This window comes from Puma concolor, chromosome A2 (genome assembly GCF_028749965.1).
Source record: "Puma concolor isolate L17-30 chromosome A2, mPumCon1.1.hap2, whole genome shotgun sequence".
Classification (NCBI taxonomy): domain Eukaryota; kingdom Metazoa; phylum Chordata; class Mammalia; order Carnivora; family Felidae; genus Puma; species Puma concolor.
In genome coordinates this window covers 167,914,745-167,937,992 of record NC_141668.1, presented here as the reverse complement: position 1 = coordinate 167,937,992, position 23,248 = coordinate 167,914,745, and the positions used below count along the sequence as shown (strand labels likewise).

The following is a 23,248-nucleotide window of genomic DNA, read 5'->3' as shown; positions in this document are numbered from 1 at the left end:
TCAGCAGTCACTCCCCATCCCCCCGTCCCCAGCCCCTTGCAACCTCTGTTCTACTTTCTGTCCCTGCGAACTTGCCTATCCATGAATGCCATGTCCCGTCCGTTAAAGGCATGACCCCAAAGTGGCCTCCATCACTTCTGTCCACATACCACGGGTCAAGATTTAGCCAGATGACCACATGCATCAAGGGTCTTGGGGAACACAGCCTTTAGGTGAGGGGTCTGGAGAAGCAGCAGCCTAGTGGATATCGGTGGGCATTGGCTCTCCCAGCCACAGCTGCCCCAGTACTCTGTGAACACTGGTCAGCTGCAGACCTGAGCCACCCAGAAGGCTCCGGAGACAATGGAAGCCTCCTGTCCCTTCTTCTCAGCAGGGCAGAATATTTGGTTGATAAATCTTTATGTATTGAGCAGCTACTCTGTGCCCTCCCAGGGAAGCAGCAATGAGTGAAACGGACATAGAGAAGGGGAGGCTGACTGAAGACCCATAAAGTAGGGCAGTGTAATAGAAAGTGGCGGGATCCTTTCTGTCTCCATTTGGGGAACCTCTCCTGACCTCCCCACGTCAGGTTCCTCATTGAAACCACTTGGCACTCTGTGGGTCTCTGCATTATTGTTAAGTTTGCACTCATTTGCACAATTCTACGTTTCCCAACTGTCTTCCTGAACAGATTTCATCTGGTTTTGGTCCTCTTTGTGTCCCCAGCATCTAACCCGATGCACAGTGTAAGTGCTGTGGCTTTGTAGCTTTGTATCAATTCCACAAATTCCACTGCAGAAATGAGGTACCTGCACATATGCACGCACGAACCAATGAGTGAGTGAGACGAGAACAGCAATCCTCCTGCCCCAGCCGCGGTCTCCTCCAGGAGTGGGGGTGGGGTGGGGAGACAGGGACAGACAGTGATGTCACAAGAGGTGGCAGGGATGGAAGGTTCTGGAAGGTTGAATGAGGTAGAAGGCTGTTGGAGAGGAATACGGACCACCTCCCTGCTTCTCGTCACCACAACCATTCTGGCTGGACCCAGACAGTGACGAGGGCTGGCAAGGGGCAGCACATGTCCAGATTTCCAGGAGGGGCAACCTGTTTATCATCTTTGCAGAAGAAGAAAACACTTTGACTGCCCAGATGTTTCAGCGACCAAAGACATGTTGTGATGGCCAGGACTCATGATAAGTGGCAGGTGACAGTGATATGGGAGAGGAGCATGTGGGGGTCCTTTGGGATTCAGTGTCTCGTTGCCATTCAGCAGGAGGCACACATTTTGACCTTGAGCTAGACTCTCAGTATCCTTACCTGTGTTGCATTTTCTCATTGATTGTGCTGGTGTACAAAAACAGCTATTGATCTTCGAATATTGATAACCTTATAGAAATTTTTATTTCTTTTTTTTAAATTTTTTAACGTTTATTTATTTTTGAGAAGGAGAGAGACAGAGCATGAACGGGGGAGGGTCAGAGAGAGGGAGACACAGAATCCGAAGCAGGCTCCAGGCTCTGAGCTGTCAGCACAGAGCCCGACGCGGGGCTCGAACTCACGGACCACGAGATCATGACCTGAGCCGAAGTCAGCCGCTTAACCGACTGAGCCACCCAGGCGCCCCTAGAAATTTTTATTTCTAATAGCTGTTCAGTTTATTGGATAGTCTAGCAGTTAATCATATTAGGTGCAAAATGACAATGCTGTCTGTTCCCGATCTATATCCCCTTCATTTATTTTTCTTATCTTATTGCATTGACTAAGAACCTTCAGATCAATGCTGGATAGCAGCAGTGACAGCTGACATCTTTGTCTTATTCCTTACTTCTTAGAAATTCTTCCAGTGCTTTCATTGCTGTTATTAAGTATAATATTTATTGCATGCTTCTGCTAGTTAAGGAAATGTCTTCCATTTCTTATTTGTTAAGGATTTTCATAAAAAATCGATATTTCATCAAATTCTACCTTGAGGAGATCATGTTTTTCCACCCTTTGTCCCTTAAATGCAGCAACTCATGTTGACAGATGTTTAACGTTGAATAACTTTTGCAGTTACAATAAATCCTGTGTGACCTTTTAAAATTGTGAAGCGTCTTGCGTATAAAATAACATGAAAAACATATCTGAAAGTTTACCTATACTTTTTTTTTAATCCAGAGGTGCTCTTGTCACATTATGGGTATGAATTATTTCTTGGTATATGATCCAAGCAAATATCTTATCCCCAGTCAGTGACTTGTCTTGACTTCCTGTTTTCTGATGTTTCAGTAAGTAGACATTCTTCATCTGGTCAAAATTCGTTTAACACATGGCTGGGTTTGACCTTAGCTTGGTTGTAGAATCCTACCCATCTCCATGTACCAGCTGCCCATGAACGAACGAATGCTCCCAAGATGAAGAAGACAAAATTATGCTGTGACCACAGGCAAACTAACCTTGCTGTGTTCTATTTGTAAAGTGGGGATAACAGTAAATAATAGTAACTACCTCCTAGGATTATTGTGAAGATTAAATGAGTTCATGTGTGTAAAACTTTCAGAACAGTACTTGGTGCACAGGAGAGATCCTTCTGTTACTCTCCGTGATTGCTGTTGTTGTTCTGTATTAAATGCAGTCTTGGTCTTAACGGGGCTGCTGGTTTTCCCAGGATCCTCTCAGCCCAGGAGCACCAGGAAATGACTCAGGGTATGGCTCCCAAATTGTGCTTTTGCCATCTGCACCTTGTGACTGCCTTGTCTTGTCCAGGGTTTCTCAATGTTGGCCCTGTTGACCTTCGGGGTCTGAGAATTCTTAGTCGTGAGGGGCTATCCTGGGCATGGCAGGGCATTGAGCAGCATCTTCTACTTCTGCCCACTAGACGCCAGTAGCATCCCCTAATTGTGACTCCCAAAATGTCCCCAGACACTGCCAGGTGTCCCCAGGGGCCCAGAATGGCCCTTGGTTAAGAACCACAGGTCTACTGAATCAGTATATTTAGATATAGACTCATTTGCCTAATATTGAGTCAACCCCTTTTGTGTGTCAGGCACTGTGTTACGTGTTAGGGATATAATGATCCACAAGATACACACACACACACACACACACACACACACACACACCCCTACCTAGTGACAAACCTAGATTATGCAATAAAGGGAAAGAGACGGTGGAATTAGAGGGTGTAGGGTCTAGCCCAGCCTGAGATAACCAAGGATATTCCCCTGAAGAAAAGACTCATAAGCAGAGGCTGAGTTTGGGGAGAGATTGATAGATGAGGATGAGGGAGAACAGTGTTTTTAGCATAAGGGACAGCAGGTGCAGAATGTGGGGACCCATTTGCAAGACTAAGCTGATGGAGTTTGCTGATAGGTCAGATGTGGGGACGGAGACGGACACGGTGGGGGGAAGGGGGAGAGGGCGGGAGGGAGGAGAGAAGGAGACAGAAGCAAGGAAGGGAGAAGGGAGAAAAGAGAGGTGGGAGAGACAAAGCAGGGGAGGGAGGGAGGTAAGATGGTTAGGTGATGGGTAGATGGATGAATGGATGAGTGGATGGAAAGATGGACGGAAAGAAGGAAAGATGGGTGGATGGAATGATGGACTGAATGGGATGATAGAGCAATGGAGGCAAAAGTAGGAACTCAAGGGTGGATCAAGGGTGACCCTAAGATTCTGGGCCACACCTCCTGGTCCGGGCCTGGGTCCAAGGCTCTCCTGGTTTCCTCTTTTGTGGCATATTTTACAATTGTCTTTACGTGGTTGTTCACAGCTTCATCCAGATTCTTTGGCTGTTTGCTTTGTCCCACGGATTGATGTACTCTGTGTGTGTAAATGCCACAGAGACTCACTTAAGTTCATGTTGTCATGTGCCTTTTTAGCTACCTGCTTTCACTGAAATACAAAGCCAGTGCCTGCTAGTGTAGAACTGTGTGCAGGCTACAGGGCTACATTTGGCCAACCGCGTATCGTCAGGTTCTCGTCTGCTGTGTCCCTGGTTCTTGCAGAACATTAACCGCAGATCTAGAAGGTAGAACGGCTTGATTCTTGCGTGAAGTATAATGTCTGTCATGGACAAGATAATACAATTTTCTTTCTTGGAAACTGCCAACACATCGTTTTCAATCAATGTCAGCCAGCAATTTTGGCCTCCAAGGGGACAGTTGATGACATCTGCAGACGTCTTTGATTGGGACAAAATGGCATACCGGATTTGTGGTTTTAACCACATGCTTAGGGGAATCTGATTAAGGAAACGTGTGTGGCCAATGTCCAAATGTTCGGGAAATTTTGATTCGTTAAAATTCAAAAGTTCATTAAACAACATTTAGTATTTTCACATCTTCTAAATATTTTTGCAACTCTATTAGTCTGCTTTGGCTGCCCGAAGAAAATACCGCTGAATGGGTGGCTTGGCAGAAATTTATTTTCTCTCATTTCTGGGGGCTGGAAGTCCAAGATCAAGGTGTTATCACGGCGGGTTTCTGGTGACAACCCTCTTCGGAGCTTGCAGACAGCTGTCTCTTCGCTGTGTCCTCACATGGTGAAGACAGAGCAAGAACTAGTTTCCTTTCCTCTTATAAGGACACTAACCCTGTTGGATCAGGGCTCCGCTCTTAGAACTTCATCTAACCTGAATTACGTCCCTGGGAAGGTTCCATCTCCAAATACAATCACATTGGAGGGTTAGGATTTCAACATATGAATTTAGGGGAACATAATTTAGTCCAGGAAAATAATTATTGATTTCTCTTAAGTAAATGTTTAAAAGAATGTTGCTTCATCAGTTTGAGGATGAACCTACTGAAAATCAAACAAGGTTAAAGAGTGGGGGTTGACCCCATCATACACGAAAGGCTTCGAACAAGACAGTCCAGTTAGTGAGTGTGCAAGGACCCTGACAGCCAGAATCTGCACCATCCTCCAAGGATGGGTTAGCGACCACGCGATCTGAAGTCTGACCACTGACCAATGTCTTCCAAGGGGGCTCTGTCCGTCTTGCAACATATGAGAGTGTCTGTTTTCCCGCATCCTTGCTAATATACTTTTCAATCCTTTTTGATCTTACGCAATCAGACAGGCGAGAATCCCATCCTAATATTTTCTATCGCATTTCTCTTATGACTGAAAAAGTCACTGTAAGATTTGTTTCAGAGAACTTCCTATTTATGCCCCTTGCCCACCTTCCATTGGGGTTTAGATTTTTTCTTACGGTCCACTGGAGTTGTTCGCATATAAAGGAGATCAGGCCTTCATCTGTCACACGTTACTCATATTTTCTCTCAGTTTGTTGTTGATCTTTTGTTTATGTCAATCTTTTGCCATATGGGAAATGAAAAACTTCTTATGTAGCAAGATTTACCATTTCTCCTTTACGTCCTCTGGACTTTCATGTTGTACTATCTTTAAGACAACTTGGGGCGCCTGGGTGGCACAGCCAGTTAAGCGTCCGACTTCAGCCAGGTCACGATCTCGCGGTCCGGGAGTTCGAGCCCCACGTCGGGCTCTGGGCTGATGGCTCAGAGCCTGGAACCTGCTTCCGATTCTGTGTCTCCCTCTCTCTCTGCCCCTCCCCCATTCATGCTCTGTCTCTCTCTGTCCCAAAAATTAAAAAAACAAAAACAAAAACAAAAAACGTTGAAAGAAAAGACAACCTACCAGAACAGGGGCGCCCGGGTGGCTCAGTCGGTTAAGCGTCCAACTTCGGCTCAGGTCATGATCTCACGGTCCGTGGGTTCGAGCCCCGTGTCGGGCTCTGTGCTGACAGCTGAGAGCCTGGAGCCTGCTTCCGATTCTGTGTCTCCCTCTCTCTCTGCCCCTCCCCCATTTGCGCTCTGTCTCTCTCTGCCTTTCAAAAATGAATGCTAAAAAAAAAAAAAAAAGACAACCTACCAGAACAGAACTCTCCTGTAAGTTTCTTTCCCTTGGGCAGGTTAAAATGTTTTCTTACCCACATACCACATATAGACTTGGTCCCTATATTCTAAGCATTTAAGAGACTCTTCTGGAAACTCACAGACTGAATGCCCTCTGGGCTTACAACTGCTCTAGGATCTGGCACATAGACCCTCTCCTCCCCTCCTACGCCCAGGACAGGCATGACTAATCTATTCCCAGGATTCCAGGCAGACATGACCAGTGGATGGAAGTTGGCTTCAGACCTGCAGCCCCTTTGCCAGTCCTGCTAAGCCCCCTGCTTTGTGCCTTGCAGTGCTGTGAAGAATGGCCTCTCTGGACCTGGAAGGGCTAAACTCCCAATGGCTCATGAAGAGGAAACTGTAGACCCTGAATTGGACATGAGTGAAACCAAAGGTATGCTGGCGAGAACGCTCGTGGGAAAGAAAGGCACACAGACTCGGCCGAGCCTTTTGAGAAAGGAGCCTGGGGCCCAGAGAGTCAGGACACAGCTGATCCTTGCCCGGGCCCCTAACTGTGGCTGAGGCGCCTGACACAGGGGGTCGAGGAGTGGGGTACTGCTACCTACACCTGATAGGGAGGGCAGGCAGCACAGGCAGGCTGCTGACAGTGGGGCCACGTCAGTCAGAGCAGAGCCCTGCCAGTCCTGTGACAGTGGTGAGTGGTTTGCTTTTCTGAAGCCTCGTTTGTATCACTTGTACCACAGGGCATTGATAATAATACCTCTGTTAGGACAGCAAGCCATGTGGGTAAAGTACCCCAGAACCATGTATATGTGGTACAGACATAATTACATATATATATATATATATATATATATATATATATATATGTATGTATATAATTATATATATTTATTTATATGTATAACACACTTATGTAATTATATAGTGCAAATATAATTATATATAATCATATATGTAGAGCATATATATTTTTAAACATATTATTACATATTTATATATATTATTTATATAAATAAAAGTATATATATTTATATTATTTATATAAATAAAAAGTATAAATATTTATATTCATGGGAATAAATAATATAAATATTTATATTAATTAATTTTGTGTGTATTCATTTTTGAAAGACAGAGAGAGACAGAGCACAAGCAGGGGTGGGGCGGAGAGAGAGGGGGACACAGAATCCGAAGCAGGCTCCGGCCTGTAAGCTCTCGGCACAGAGCCTGATGTGGGGCTCGAACTCGCGGACCACGAGATCATGACCTGAGCCGAAGTCGGATGCTCCACCGACGGAGCCACCCAGGCGCTCCTTTATATTATTTTTATAAATAAAAGTATAAATATTTATTTATATTATTTATATAATATTATATACTTATGTATAATTATATATAGTGCAGATATAACAATACACATGGCTAGAACTATATAGAGAGAGTACAATAGTACAGATCCAATTGTGTATATATAGTACAGATGTAATAATATAGTCCATGTGTATAGAGAGCAGATATGATACAGTACAGATGTAATGGCATGTGTGTGTGTGTATATATATACACACACACACATATATATATACACATATATATATATACACACATACTATCTATCTATTGCAGATGTAATGATATTTATGTGGTATGGACATATACATAACATAGTACAGATATACTGTAACTATGTATTAATTATATCACATTTGTATTCTCTATATAATAAATATATAAACAGTGCAGCTATATGGTAACGATGTTTATCACTATGCAGTAACCACTTCACTGCTGGAACAAGGCTCAGGGAGCATCACGAGATAAGGGGCCTTCATTATCTTTCACAGCTGCTCTCTTCCAAGTGCACAGCATGTTGGCAAGAATGACAACTTTGAGGGTCATTCTCAGATGATAATCATCTTCAAAATCTCGTTCCGGTCACCGTGTCACATTCCCAAGGGCTGCCGTACCACAGTACCCCAGACCAGGTGGCTGGAAACAGAAACTCATTCTGTCGCGGTTCTAGAGGCCTGAAGTCTGAGATCAAGGCGTCGGCTGGGCTGGCTCTTGCTGGAGGCTGTGTTGGAGAATCTGTTCCAGGCTTCGGGCTTCTGGTGGCCATTGGCAGTCCCTGGCCTTCCCTACTGCAATCTCTGCCTCTGTCGTTACGTGGCCTTCTCTGTGTGTCTCTGTGTCCTCTCCTCTTAAGGATACCAGCCACTGGATTTAGGGCCAACCCTACAACTGGTTGCACCTGCCTAGGCCCCGTTTCCAAATCAGGTCATATTCTGACCTGATGTATTCTGACATGAATCTGGAGGGAACATCATTAAACCCAATGCAGTCATTAAAATAACCCCAAGCAGTATCCAGGTGACTCCCCTCCACAATCCTGTCCTAGTTAAAGCTTCCCCCCTCCCCCAGGCTTCAGGCCGGATGCCTGGGGCAGTGGGGGTGGGGAGGCCTGCCGTGCTGCCCTCTCATGTCCTTGACCACGTCCTCCCCTGTTGCCCACTGTGAGCTGTCATACTTCCTCCTCCTACTTCTCCTTGGGGGTGGGCGGTTTGGTGAGGGGGAGCCTCTGTGAACTAGCCTGCCCTTGATGTAGGCTGTCATGGGTTGAACTGTGTCCCCCTGTTACGGTCTGAATATTTGTGTCCCTCTACAGAAAACTTGTATGTTGAAACTTAACCCCAATGTGATTGCATTAGGAGGTGGGGCCTTCGAGAGAGGATCAGGAAATGAGGGTGAAGCCCACACTAACCGCATCAGGGCCCTAATAAGAGGGGCCCCAGGGAGCACCCTTGCCCCTTCTGGCTGGTGAGCACACAGCGAAAAGACGCTATGAACCAGAAAGCAGGTTCTCAACAGACGCTGACCCTCCTAGTGCCTTGATCTTTGACTTCCTGGCTTCCAGAACCATGAGAAATAAATGCCTGTTGTTTAAACGATACCCAGTGTATCGTATTTTGCTATAGCGGTCAAAAGAACGAAGATACACCCCAAAATTCTAATGTTGCAATCCTAACACACAACAGCACAGAATGTGACTTATTTGGAAACAGGGTCTTTGCAGATGCGATTAGTTAACATGAGGTCATTTGCGTGGGTCCTAACCCAGTATGACCAGTTTTCCATATGAAAGGGACAAGCTGGGCACAGACGTGCACAGGGCGAACGCTGAGGGCAGAGACCCGGGGTGATGCTTCTGTAAGCCACGAACTCCCAACATTGCCAGCAACTCGCCAGAAACTAGGGCAGAGGCATGGAACGGATTCTCCATCACGGCCTCAGAAGGACCCAACTCTGCCCACACCCTGATCTCGTATTTATCTTGAGAACTGAGACAACAGATGTCTGTTGTGTCAGCCACTCCGTCTGGGGCACTCGGTCACGGCAGCCCCAGCTGACTGACACACAGCTCACGCTCTTTGCTCAGCATCTGCCTCTCAGCACGTATCTCCGGGCTCCTTCTACTGGCTTCCAGACAAAAGCCTTTAGGAGCCCATCCACGGGGCCCACGTCAGTCGAGGGGAAAGACGATGTCCCTCAGCAGGTTTTCTCGCAAACCCCGCTGTCCACGCTGCCATTTTCGGCTACCACCTGTCGAGTAGATGAGTTTCAGTGGAATAAAGTCGAGAGCCACGCACGCAGTTCTCCGAGAGGGTTTCTAGAATCTTCTATCCCCATTTTTTTGTGGCAGGAGAATAGCCGTATGGCGAGCCACCCACTGGCTCTTAAAACTTCCTCCTGGGGGCGCCTGGGTGGCGCAGTCGGTTAAGCGTCCGACTTCAGCCAGGTCACGATCTCGCGGTCCGTGAGTTCGAGCCCCGCGTCGGGCTCTGGGCTGATGGCTCGGAGCCTGGAGCCTGTTTCCGATTCTGTGTCTCCCTCTCTCTCTGCCCCTCCCCCGTTCATGCTCTGTCTCTCTCTGTCCCAAAAATAAATAAAAAACGTTGAAAAAAAAATTAAAAAAAAAAAAAAAAAAGAAGCGGAAAGAGTAGGGGAGCCTGGCCGGTTCAGGGGGCGGAGCGTGTGGCTTTCGACCATGGGGCCGTGAGTCTGAGCCCCATGTTGGATGTCGAGATTACTTACAAATAAAATCTTTTTCAAAAGAGGTGGGAGGTGGGGCGCCTGGGTGGCGCAGTTGGTTAAGCGTCCGACTTCAGCTCAGGTCACGATCTCGCGGTCCGTGAGTTCGAGCCCCGCGTCGGGCTCTGGGCTGATGGCTCAGAGCCTGGAGCCTGTTTCCGATTCGGTGTCTCCCTCTCTCTCTGCCCCTCCCCCATTCATGCTCTGTCTCTCTCTGTCCCAAAAATAAATAAACATTGAAAAAAAAATTAAAAAAAAAAAAAAAAAAAAACTTCCTCCTGGGGGTAACACACAACGATTCACATGTTAAAAAGATTTTTGAGAATGAAATGGATGGATGGCTGCAGCATCCTTTGAAATGCGTCATGAATAAGACAGAGTGAGGGGCACCTGGGTGCTCAGTCGGTTGGGCGTCTGACGTCAGCTCAGGTCATGATCTTGCGGTTCAGGAGTTTGAGCCCCGCGTCGGGCTCTGGGCTGATGGCTCAGAGCCTGGAGCCTGCTTCCGATTCTGTGTCTCCCTCTCTCTCTCCCTCTCTCTCTCTGCCCCTCCCTGGGTCACACTGTCTCTCTCTCTCTCTCAAAAATAAACAAACATTAAAAAAAAAAGACAGCGATGGGTGGATACAGAGAAGTGGCTGCACAGAGATGTGATGATAAAGCAAATACAGTAAATGCTGGGGGCTGTGGAATCCACATGGCGAATAAGAGGGCGGTGGCTATGCAGTCCCGTCACCTTTCCTGTATGTGTGACATTGTTCGTAATGAAGTGTTGAGAGGGGGAAGGAAAAATAAGAAAGCGTGAGCGGACTGGTGTTGGCCATTTGACTTCACCTGAGGAGTGGGATTAATTCAACAATCAGTACTTCAGGTCAGAAAGGACACTCCTCCCCCAAAGTTATTTAATTAATGAAAACGTTTGCCACCCAACCTTGGCGACTGTTTGCAGTTACTCCTGGGCTGTGGACCATTCATCAAGACGGAGAAGTCCTGCTGAGGCTATCAAAACATGGGGCAGGCCATGAGACCCCAATGACCATCCCTGCATTTTTTCGGGAGTCAGTCAGCCGATTTGGGGCCTACCCGGCCCTCGCAACGAAGAACAATGAACGGTGGGAAACTCTGAATTTCAACCAGTATTACGAGGCCTGTCGGAAGGCGGCGAGAGCCTTGATCAAGGTAAATGAGTCATTCGCTCATTCATTCATCATTCAGTCATTCATTCTACACACACGTACATATGGTATAAAATGCACGAAGTACCATAAGACGTGAAGGTTAACCGGTGAGATTTTTTCCCTTTGGCCCTTGACCCATCCGTTATGAAGGCAGCCACCACTGCCAGCTTCTATAAATCCTTCTGGGAAATAAATGATATGTGTGTATTATAAAATTTCTCTATATGCAAATTTTTACATGCACAGTAGCCGACTGTAGGCACGATTCTGAATCTTTTTTTTTTTATCTCTAGGTATTAGCTACTGCTGCGTAACAAATTACCCCCAAATTTAGTTTTAGAGTCTCTCACAGTTGTAGTCGTCAAGCTGTCATCTAAAGGCTCGAGTGGGGCTTCAGGGCCCACTTGTAAGTTTATTTACATGGCTGGCTGTTGGCAGGGGACCGTGGTTCCTCGCTTCCGGGCCTTCTCCATGGGCTTGCTTGGGTGTCCTCAGCTTACAGCAGCCAGCTTCCTCCAGAATGAGTGATCCAAAAAAACATGAACAAGATGGGAACCACGATGTCTTCCATTACCTAATCTTAGTAGTGACCTACTATCCTTTCCACATTCTACTGGTCACGCAGACAAGCATTGATACAGTGTGGGAGGGGATTACACAAGAATACAAACCCCAGGAGAGGACCATCTTGGAGGCTGGCTGCCACCCTCTGAGATCCTACTACGTTGATTTACCACCAAAAACAAAACAAAACAAAACAAAACAGTCCATGCTCTTTCAACAAAATACGCAGATACGTATGTAACAACATTGGCATAACCAGCCCCCTACTGGTGGGCATTTACGGTGTTTCCACGCTTTGCCGCCATATATGGAGCCACACAGAAGCTTCTTTATACAATGAATTCTTTTTTTTTTTTTTTAATTTTTTTTCAACGTTTTTATTTATTTTTGGGACAGAGAGAGACAGAGCATGAACGGGGGAGGGGCAGAGAGAGAGGGAGACACAGAATCGGAAACAGGCTCCAGGCTCTGAGCCATCAGCCCAGAGCCCGACGCGGGGCTCGAACTCACGGACCGCGAGATCGTGACCTGAGCTGAAGTCGGACGTCTTAACCGACTGCGCCACCCAGGCGCCCCGATATACAATGAATTCTTATAGCAACAGTGCCTCTGTATGCCCACTCATAGGGTGTGACAGAATCTGCTTACCTATTATTCTTGCCAACATCACATTATACAAAATGTTCATATTGGCTACTTTGATGGGCATGTTAGGCAGAATTCTACAACTACCCCCAAGATTCCCAACCCCTGGTATATACAGACAGACTCTTCCCCCTTGAGTATGCACAGAGCTTGTGACTATGATGAGATTTCCCTCCTGTGGTGGCAAAGGTGAAGAGATTTTGCAAATGAAATTGGGCTCTCTGATCGGTTGACTTGGAGTTCATCAAAATGGTAAATGCTCTGGGTGGGCCTGACCTAAGCAGGAAAACCATTAAAAGAAAGATTCTTCTGCTGGCTTTGAGGAAGCAAACTGCCATGTTGTGGACAGGGCCATGTGGCAGGGTATGGCAGACAACCTCTAGGAGAGCAGTCCCCAGCTGCCAGCTAGTGAAAAACAGGACCTCAGTCATTTAACCCCAAGAGAATGAGTATTGCCAACAATCTACAAGTGTGGAAGAAGATTCTCAAGCTTCAGAGGAGACCACAGTCCCCCCTGATGCCTGAACTGCAGCTTCAGGAGATCCTTAGCAGTGGACCCAGTTAAGCTATGCCCAGATTCCTGACCCATGGAAACTGAGATAATAAATGTGTGTTGTTTTAAGCTGCTAAGTTTGTGGTGATGTGTTATGCCCCAATTGATCATGAATGTGATAAGTGTCTCCTACGGACGTAAAAGGGAATGCCTGGTGGTTTTGATTTATAGGAATTGCTACCACATTTGGACCCAGACCTGAGTTCCCCTCTCCCCTCCCCTGACACCCATGTGCTTTTGCCGAGAGCCTATGAGAGGTCACCACTGAGAACCATCTGTTAGCACTGACTTTCTGCTTGGCTGCCTCACCACAGTGCTGTGATTAGTTCACCTCTCCTGAAAGATGATCCTCTTTAGCTATGCCCTTAGATCTGGGGTTTAAAGACCCCTTCTCTCTTAATCTTCAGGGATCTGATCAGTAATAAATCAGTTTATCTGCACGTTAACAGAGACTCTCTACCTACAGAGAAGACAGCCTATTTGTCATTAAGCAGAAAGACTTGTCATCGCATTCGGAAGCATCAGCAAGCGGATGCCTTTCAAACACTTACAGGTTCCCCAAGAACAGTGGGTCATTGCCAGCCTTGCCAGCATATAACTAAACCAGCCAACGATGGGACGCCTGGGGGGCTCAGTCTGTTGAGCATCTGACTTCTACTCGGGTCATGATCTCACGGTTTGTGGGTTTGAGCCCCGCAACGAGCTCTGTGCTGACAGCTCGGAGCCTGGAGCCTGCTTCAGATTCTATGTCTCCCTCTCTCTCTGCCCCTCCCCGACTTGCGCTCTCTGTCTCAAAAATAAACAAACATTAAAAATAAATAGATAAAAGAGCCAACGAAGTTAGTTTTCCCAAACTCCATGGGGCCACATTGGGAAAAGCCAGTGCTGAGCCTAAAATCTGGGGTGTGACAAAACCTGGGCCTCCCCTCAGGAGGGAGAGGTTTCCTAGTTCATCCTCAAGCCCACTCAGACCAAGGCTACGCTTTAAAAAGTGCAATTTATCACCACTACAGGCTATCACTCTAAGTACTTTTGTTATTACAAATAAAAATAAATTCACACCTATTAAGGTGGTCATTTAAAAAAAAAAAAGAACAAAATAGCAGGTGTCAGGGAAGCCGCGGAGAAAGCATTGCTGGTGGAAATGTATAATGGTGCAGCCCTTACGGAAGACGGTGGGTGGTTCCTCAAAAAAATTAAACATGGGCTTACATTTCACCGAACAATTCCCAAAAGAATTCAAAGCAAGGACTCAAGGAGGTGTTTGAACACGATGTTCACAGCCGCCAAAATGTGGAGGCAATCAAGTGTCCACTGGTGGGTGAATGGATGAGATACAGTGTGGCCCGTCTATACAATAAATTACTATTCGGCCTAAAGATGGAAGGACGTCCTGCCGCCTGCCAGCACGTGGACGGGCCCGGAGGCCACTGTGCGCAGTGACAGAAGCCAGACACAGGACACGTCCTGCATGACCCCACTCATACAGGAGGTCCCTAGAGGAGTCCCATCCGCAGAGACAGAGAGTAGATGGTGGGTGACCGGGGTGGGGCAGGGGGTGGGGAGTCTGTGCTTCATGGGGGACAGAGGCTCAGTCTGGGGCGATGGAAAGTTCTGGAGACGGGTGGTGGGGGTGGCTACACGACAGTGAGTGTGCCTGACGCCAGTAAGCTGTGCACTAAAACCTGGTTAAGATGCATATTCATGCTATAGATGGCTTACCATAATAAAAAATAAAATATATACAAATAAGAATAAATAAATGGGGCCTTGCGTAGAGGGAGGCGAACCACCCTCTCAAGGGTCACACAAGTATCACACCCCAGATTTTAGGCTCAACACTGGCTTTTCCCAGGGTGACCACATGGGCTCTGGAGCCTGCTTTCACACATCCAGGGAGCAGGTCCCACTTGGAAACAACAGGTCTTTGTGTTTCTGTTTTCTGCTTATCTGTCTGTTTTCTCGCCTTCCCAGCTGGGCCTGCAGCGTTTCCATGGAGTTGGCATCCTGGGGTTTAACTCCGTTGAGTGGTTTATCGCTTCTCTTGGTGCCATCTTAGCAGGGTAAGACTACGGGCTTGGTTGACTCTGAATGTGGGTGGGCCACTGCTCAGGGCCCAGCCGCCGTGGGCTCCCTCTGACGGAGATGTGACCGAGGATTCAGGTGCAACCCCAGGTTAGCAGGCAAGACAGACACAGCAACCAATGTGACAAAGGACCAGCATCTCAGATACATAAGGCGCTTCTGTGACTGAGTAATAAATTTTTAACGTTTGTTTTTGAGACAGAGATAGAAAGAGACAGAGTGCTAGCGGGGGGAGGGGCAGAGAGAGAGGGAGACACAGAATCCGAAGCAGGCTCCAGGCTCCGAGCTGTCAGCACAGAGCCTGACGCGGGGCTCGAACTCACAGATCTCGAGATCATGACCTGAGCTGAAGCTGGAGGCTTATCCAACTGAGCCACCCAGGCGCCCCAGGGAAACGCACATTTAAAAACCAGAACTGTCAAAAGCAAGAACAAAAGGCAATAAAATGGAGGGGAACAGGTGGCTGAGTATAGGTCCAAATCCCACTTCTAGCATCTATTGCTAGAACAAAGTGCCCTATAAAATGCTCATCTATAAAGTGAGACACTGTGTGGGCTCCGTGATCTGCCGTCACAATGACATTATAGGAGCTGCTGTTTCCATTACCCTCATTTTTGCTGTTCTCATCCTGGTTAACTTGTGGAGGGAGGTAAGCTGGTGCCAAGGTTGCAAACTCAGAACTTGCCTATAGACCCTTCCCCTCCCCCACCTTCCAGGACATTCTCACTTTAAAGCGCGCGCGCGCGCGCACACACACACACACACACACACACACACACACGTTTTCTTTTCCCAGGGGCCTTTGTGTTGGTATTTATTCTACCAACTCTGCGGACGCCTGTCAATACGTCATTACTCATGCCAAAGTGAACATCCTGCTGGTTGAGAATGACCTACAGCTACAGAAAATCCTTTCGGTAAAACCTTAACCCAAACACTGTCCGCCAGTCACCCAAGGGGACCTCAGGGCTCTGGCTACATGTCTTGTCGCTCCCAGGTGGATGCAAGAGATAGGTGGGGTGAGGGGGCTGGCCCCATTCTCGGGTTCACTAAGGCTACTTTGGTGTGAGTAGGGGGAGCAGGGTGAAGCCAGGGAGATTTAATTTCTGACTCATGTTAACTCTACTTCCTAAGCTTCTATTTTCAGAATATGTTTATGTACAGTCTGCTGTTTATTTTCTTTTAGAAATGTAATTATTTTGAGACTTACACCCCTTGTAATTATATTTTTTGTAACTGTCGTAATTTCTAAAATGCTTGTCTTTCTCTTCTATTTCTTCCTGTTTCACCTTTTTCTGGTGTGGCTCTCTCTTCCCTCGGTGCTTGTATGTTTGCTTTGTGTTCTTCCTTCCCAGCTGTGTCTACTTTGTTTTAAATTTTATGTTGGAATGTGGGGTGGCAATTTTCCTTTGCTTTGTGGTGACTTTTCTCTGTGTCCAAAATTTGGCTCCTCTCCAATTCCCCTTTTTTTTCTTGTAGTATCTTCGTATGGATGTTGTAGAAAGTTTCTCAGTTCCTAGTATTTGAATGAGCTGCACTTTCCTGACCCATCTTTTGGCAGGAAGATCCTATGGGAAGGGGAATCCTCAGGAGGGTGAGCCTAGGTGACCAGATTCACCACTCAGCCCAAGGGCCCCCTGGCTGCTTGCATCAACACCGTCTTTCTGGATTACACACTTCTCTACTTTTTAAGGTCTCTGGAGTTGAGATGTATCTTGCCGTCAATGGCATCCTCCAATCACCGCTGGCATGTCTGCCCACATTTTAACGTCTCTGAAATTAGGGCAGACTTTCCAGACTCATGAAATCAGCTAGACCCAGTGAAACAGACCACTCGGCAGCCAAGCCTCCTTGGATGCCTAATCCTTGACCTGGTTCAGGGAGAGCAGACTTCCCCCCTCCAGCCTTGAGCTTTCTCAAATTGCTTTCTTTCTTCTTTTAAAAAAATTTTTAATGTTGATTTATTTTTGAGAGAGAGAGAGAGAGAGAGAGAGAGAGAGAGAATGAGTCAGGGAGGGGCAGAGACAGAGGGAGACATAGAATCCAAAGCAGGCTCCGGGCTTTGAGCTGTCAGCACAGAGCCTGATGTGGGGCTCGAACTCACGGACTGTGAGTCAGATGCTTAACTGAGCCACCCAGCCGACCCTGAAATTGTTTTAAGTGATGCATCAGTGGTCCCTGACACTCATGTCACTCCCTGTTTGTTCTGTTCATAGCAGAACAAACAGTGGGGTGGATGAAGAGTGGGGCTTACAATTTGGGTTTTCCACCATTAGAAAATACTGCGGATCCTTCGTATGCAAGATTCAAAGCCAGGCTTCTGACACGCTCCTCCCAAACTGGATGTTCAGTTCCATTTGGAAATCTTTGATTCTGGGTGATACTCGTGGCTTACAGTCCTCCAACTCTAGGGGGCTAGAGACTTTACACAGTCCTCAAACATCCCCAGCCACTGCCTGCTCCAAGCTTTCTAGAGGTCTGTTCTCTTCCTCTCCAGAAACCTCCTGTCTGACCGTCATGAGCGCTTCTGTCCTCTTTTCTCTCAATCCACACGGGGGTCTTGGTTATAATTGTAATTACCACACTGGGTGCTGGAAGTGACTTCTGTCATGGCACAGAGCCATACCCCTTCCTCTGCATCAACAGGATACAAGAATCCTGCAGGCGTGCTCAACCGAACCTTGGCGTCTTAGGCGTTGGTAGAAAGTCCTCAAGTTGTCCAGGTCCCGGTCACCTTCACAGAGAATTTTTGTTGCCCAATTCCAGCTAGAAGGTTAGCTGGCTCCTGGCCGCACAGCACAAGGGGCAAGGTCACCAACCAACAGCCACAGCTGTGTGTGTGGCAGAACCCAGGAGGCTGTGGGCTTCGCCAGCCTTTAAGTGCAGGATGCCATTGATACGGACCACAGGGAACCCAGCAGTCCAGAGACCAGGGCGTGTCCTGTCAGTCGGGACAAACAGCAGTGCTGTACAGGGTGGGCAGGACAAAGAAAGGAGGCTGGGGCGGCTGTGGGAGATTGCTTGGGACGGGCACCCGCCTTCAATCTCTCCCAGGGCCAAGAGGCCCACGCGAAACTTTCTTTCAGATTCCGCGGGGCAGGATGGAGACCCTAAAAGCGATCATCCAGTACAAGCTGCCAATGAAGGAGAGCAGAGAAAACCTGTACTCTGTAAGTGTGGGAGTGGGGGGGGACCTCGCAAGGGAAGATGTGTGCTCTGGTTATTTATTGCTGTGAAACAAATCTCCCCCCCAGACTGACGGCTTAAGACAACAACGATCATTTTGTCATTCATTCTTTTTCAGAGCGTTAAGGTCATTGAAAAAATAATGCCTCGTGGGAAATTAGGTGTGTGAAAACTCACAGCATTGAGTTTAAATATTTACTTTAGGGGCGCCTGGGTGGCTCAGTCGGTTGAGCGGCCGACTTCAGCTCAGGTCATGATCTCACGGTCCGCGAGTTCGAGCCCTAGATCAGGCTCTATGCTGACAGCTCAGAGCCTGGAGCCTGTTTCAGATTCTGTGTCTCCTTCTCTCTGACCCTCCCCTGTTCATGCTCTATCTCTCTCTGTCTCAAAAATAAATAAATGCTAAAAAAATTTTTTTTTTAAATATTTACTTTATATCCAAATCAGAATTGGTTATTTTGCTAAAACCATTAAGCACCATTTACTATGCATCTGGGGCTGAGTGGCTCTGCTATGGCTGGGACCAGCAGCTGTCTTGGAGCCTATCTTTATTTAAATTTTTGATATTTCATTCATCATGGATTTAAAAACGTGTTTTTAAGGTTTAGTTTTGAGAGAGAAAGCACATGAACAGGGGAGGGGCAGAGAGAGAGAGAGAGAGAGAGAGAGAGAGAAAGAATAAGGGCAGGGGAGTAGCAGAGAGAGAGGGGGGACAGAGGATCTGAAGCAGGTTCCCTATGACATGGGGCTCGAACCATGAGACCATGACCTGAACCAAAGTCGGACGCTTAACCAACTGAGCCACCAGGTGCCCCCATCATGGATTTTTTTTTTTTTTACGTTGTTAGTGACTTTAAAAATATTGCATTAAAATACTACTTATGTTGATTGCCAAAGGTTTGCTGCCCTTTTGTTTTATTCTGTTGTTTGCATCTTCTTAAACTTTGCCCTAGAGGCTAAGTGTCGAGTCCTCACTCTCGTCTTGCAGCCCGGGCCCTCCTCCTATATACCTCCCTCTCTCTCTGCGGCCTCTCCAAGCATGGTGACGTCAGGCTAGCCGAAGCAGGGGTGAGGTGCATGACGGTACACAGAGTGATCTCACAGAAGCCACGAGACAAGCTCCTGTTAACGCCCATGTGATCAGACTCTCAAACTCATGACTTGGATCAGAAGTCCTAACACGTCACGGAGTTTTTCCGGGTTGCCCTCCGTGCAAGGCGGACAAAAGGCGCCCATGATCCTTTCTGCCAACCAGAACCCTCGGCAGCTTCTGTGCCTTCCAGAAAACACTCAAATATCAAGACCAGGATGGCGACTGATTAAGGAAGAAAGCTGATCAGAATCACAGACATTTTAGAGGTTAAGAGTGGCCACCACAGCAACAATATCTGAGGTCTGGATACCTTAAAAAACAAAAACAAAAACAAAAAACTCCCTTGTTAGCAACACTACCTACAGTGGGGTTTCTCAACCTCATTGCTCTGGACATCTGGGGCGGATCATTCTTAGTCGTGCGGCCGAACTGTGAGGTGTCGGATGCCAGGTGGTGCCCCTGGCCTCCACCTGCTAGATGTCAGCAGCGCTGTCCTCGCTGAAACCACAAACGCCCTCAGACATGACCTGCTGCCGTGGGGCCGGCATCACCCTGGCTCCACTTCTGGAGGACGCTGCGTGCCCTCCGTCTGGAATCCAGGGCACCGCCCTCACCCAGAGCCGAGCTGGGTCTCCCGGGTAGAAATGCCACAGATCCTGTGCGGTCACTCCGTTCACACAACCCAGCAGCGCCTTCTGAGGCAACGTAGTTGAAGGCAGTTAAGCGCACAGGCTCTGGAGTCTGGCCACCTTGGTTCAGAAGGCTGGTTCCTGTTTACTTGCCGGGTGACCTTTGGCGGCTCCCGGGGCTACATCTTGACTCATTCGTGTCCAGATGACTCACTCCTGCCCCAGCACTTCCAGCAAAAGCCCTGACCTTCAGTGCGATTGGACCAGCGGCCGTCACATGCCCAGACCCAGCAGCCGGGCCAGGAAGTGGAGGAGGAGAAGCAAACATTTTAGGGCTTTTTAAAGAGGCACCAGGACTGGTGATCCTAAGCCTTCCGTCATGCTGGCAATCGTGCTTTAGAGAGGCTGCTGGTACCCGACCAGACTGGGGAGGGCGACCCCTGGCGTGTCGTGGGTCACCCTCACATCTGGGGTCCTCATGCTCTGCCTGTCTCTTCTTTCCACAGTGGAATGATTTCATGGAGCTTGGCCACAGCATCCCCGATTCCCAGCTGGACCAGATCATGGAAAGCCAGAGGCCCAATCAGTGTGCAGTGATCATTTACACTTCTGGGACCTTAGGCATCCCCAAGGGAGTGATGCTTAGCCACGACAACGTAAGTGTGGTCTTTGCCAACAGTGATGAACTCGGTAGCACCCGGAGTCCCTGCACCCTGGGCCAGGGGCCCTCAGGCTCTTTCCGTTCCTGACCCACAGGGGCAGGGTGGCATTTAGGGGCCCGGCACACGACGGCTCCCACCCAGTGAAGCATGGAACAGTCATGAGAACACTTCCAAAGAGAGCAGTGTAGCACAAGGGCTGAAATCAAGGACTTCAGAGCAGACCTGTGTTCAGGACTTAACCCAAGGGCCCCAAGCCTCGGTCTGCGCATCTGTAAAATGGGTGTGGTGCGACAATCCCCGCCTGGCGGGCTGTTTTGAAAATGAAATGAGTTCCCGTTTGGAGAGAGCTCAGGACGGACGGTGTTTGATAGTAAGACACGTATGTGAGAGAGCAGAACACACATTCTGTGCTTCGGAAGTAAAGCAGAAGTCGCTGTTTTGGTTACTCGGGAAAGGCTGCGTCTTTGGAAAAGACATATATGTCTGGACAGAGTCCACAAGCGAAAGCAATTTATGTCTTTTTAGCGAAAGCAATTTAGATCATCGTTACAGGAGAAAAAAAGGGGGGGAAAAGGGAACAGATGCTAAGGGATTCCGTTTATATAAAACCCTAAGAAATGCCAACTTATCCACAGGGACAGAAAGCAGGTTGGGGCTTAAGCAGAGACGCGACGTAAACACGTCCAAGCCAGGTGCAGAGTGGCAGACGGGGCAAACCGTGCCCTGTGTTAAAAACTAAACAACGTCAGCAAGCAAGGCGCACGCGTGTGCTTTTTAGAAGCAGAAAAGCGCTCACAGGACGCGCCCCCGACCGGCGATGGTGGGTCTCCATCAGCACAATCGCTAGTGTTTACGCGAAGTTGCCTCCCAGCCTAGACAGACAGTCAGCAGATGCGCCAGGCCCTGCGCCGGCCGCGCCCTCGGCTCGCTCTCGTTGCCAGAGAGCCCCACGGCTTGTAGCTTCACCTGCTTCAGGTCCCTGCTCACACGTTATCGCCTCCACGAAGCCCTCCCGGGCTTCCATGTTGAAAACACCCACAAAAATAAAGCACCCCAGGGCCTCTATGGAATCCGTGAATAAATGGATGCAAGGAACCTAGGTAGACCCTCACCCTACCCTGGCCAGCGTCTCTCCCCCTCGTCTCGCCCGTCGTGTCTGGGGAAACGTTCCCCTCCCATAAGGGTGATCGGCACAGGTCCCCCAGTGAGCCCACCCGGGTCTGAGTCCCGGCACTCCCACTTGCTGGCCGTGTGGCCTGGGACAAGTTCCTCATCTTCTCGGGGCCTCAGTTTCCCCATCTGTAACAGGGAGACCAGAACGGCTTGTGTCTCTTAGAGATGCCTCATGAAGTAAATTACTTCAGATACTGTGTCGGGTGACTCGGGCTGCCTTAAAACCCCAGCAGTGGATTCCTTCCGGGTCTGGAGTTCAGGCGGGGCTCAGTGGGGAGTTTCTTTGGCCCCAGGAAGAGTCAGCTGGTGCCTCCTGGCCCAAGAAGGGCGCACTCACCTGTCTCATGTGGCCTGGGGTACCCCGCCATGCAGTGGCCCTGAGGTCACGAAACGTCGTGTGGTGGCTGGCTCCCCCAGAGGAAGCAACCTCGGGGACAGACACAGAGGTTCAATGTCTGAAGTTCAATGTCCAATGTCCCCCCCGTGAGGGGAAAGGAAAACACCGCAGCTCCGAACAGACACGCGGCAGGGAAACCCACAGCATAAACACGGACACGCAGCGAGCCATACCCAGCCGTGCTAACATTCGCTGTTAAATCACATCACCATCTTTTTTAATGTTAACTTATTTTGGGGAGACAGAGGGAGACAGGGAGCATGACCAGGGAAGGGGCAGAGAGAGGAGGAGACACAGATTCTGAAAGCAGGCTCCAGGCTCTGAGCTGTCAGCACAGAGCACGATGCGGGGCTCGAACTCACGGACCGTGAGATCATGACCTGAGCCCGAGTCGGACGCCCAACCGACTGAGCCACCCAGGGGCCCCACATCATCGTCTTTAAAGCAGGAAGTCAAAGCTAGCCCTGTGTTCTCAGTAGACACGACAGGTCTGGGTTTCTCCAACTTACAGGGTACTCCGTGCCAACATAAGCATGTGTGAACCCCTCACTAAACCCATTACCGCCAGGGAAACTGTCGTGAACCCCTTTCACAGATAAGAAACCGAGGCTCAGACAGGGAAAATGACGTGCTCAACGTCCCTGGGCCAGGATCTGAACCCAGGAGGGTCGACACCAGGGGCCGACCTCATCGTCTACACATGCCAAGCACCCTCCCTGGATGAATGGTTGCTGGGTGCCTCAGAGCACAGGCTGTAAGCAACGGGCTGGTGGAAAAGAAGGAAACTCCCTCCATCCTGAGGCCCAGGGGAAGAAGTGGGCCTGATCCTGAGGGCTCGCGATGGGCCAGTGCTTAGCAAACTTCACCACACTTAAATGTCTCATCTCTCTCCTCCCTCCGTCAACAAACACGCATCAAGTCTGCACGGAACCAATGAGGGCCCTCGGGAGACAGGGAATGAGCAGATAAAATCATGCACGCTGTGGTGATGACATCCAGGGAATCAGGCAGACAACGGGAACTTCGGTTTGGGGGGCATGGGACGGCCTCTCTGAGTTGGTGACATTTAAGCAGAAACGTAATATTCAAGAAAGACTCAGTTGGGGGGAAAGCTGGAGGAAGAGCATTCCGAGCAGATGGAACAGCACGTGCCAAGG

General features: G+C 48.6%; 1 protein-coding gene across 2 annotated transcripts in view; it reads left to right on the top strand.

The window, feature by feature from the left end:
- The first annotated feature begins 944 nt into the window (after positions 1-944).
- LOC112852863 (long-chain-fatty-acid--CoA ligase ACSBG2) overlaps positions 945-23,248 on the top strand; it is a 33,450-nt gene continuing 11,146 nt past the window's right edge. For both annotated transcript variants that reach the window (XM_086699334.1, XM_086699333.1), the window contains exons 1-7: positions 945-1,183; positions 6,167-6,267; positions 10,876-11,105; positions 14,841-14,929; positions 15,748-15,868; positions 18,038-18,121; positions 20,366-20,515. In XM_086699334.1, coding sequence (XP_086555460.1) covers positions 1,170-1,183; positions 6,167-6,267; positions 10,876-11,105; positions 14,841-14,929; positions 15,748-15,868; positions 18,038-18,121; positions 20,366-20,515 — 789 coding nt within the window. In that variant the 5' untranslated portion in view covers positions 945-1,169. The remainder of the gene's footprint in view (positions 1,184-6,166; positions 6,268-10,875; positions 11,106-14,840; positions 14,930-15,747; positions 15,869-18,037; positions 18,122-20,365; positions 20,516-23,248) is intronic.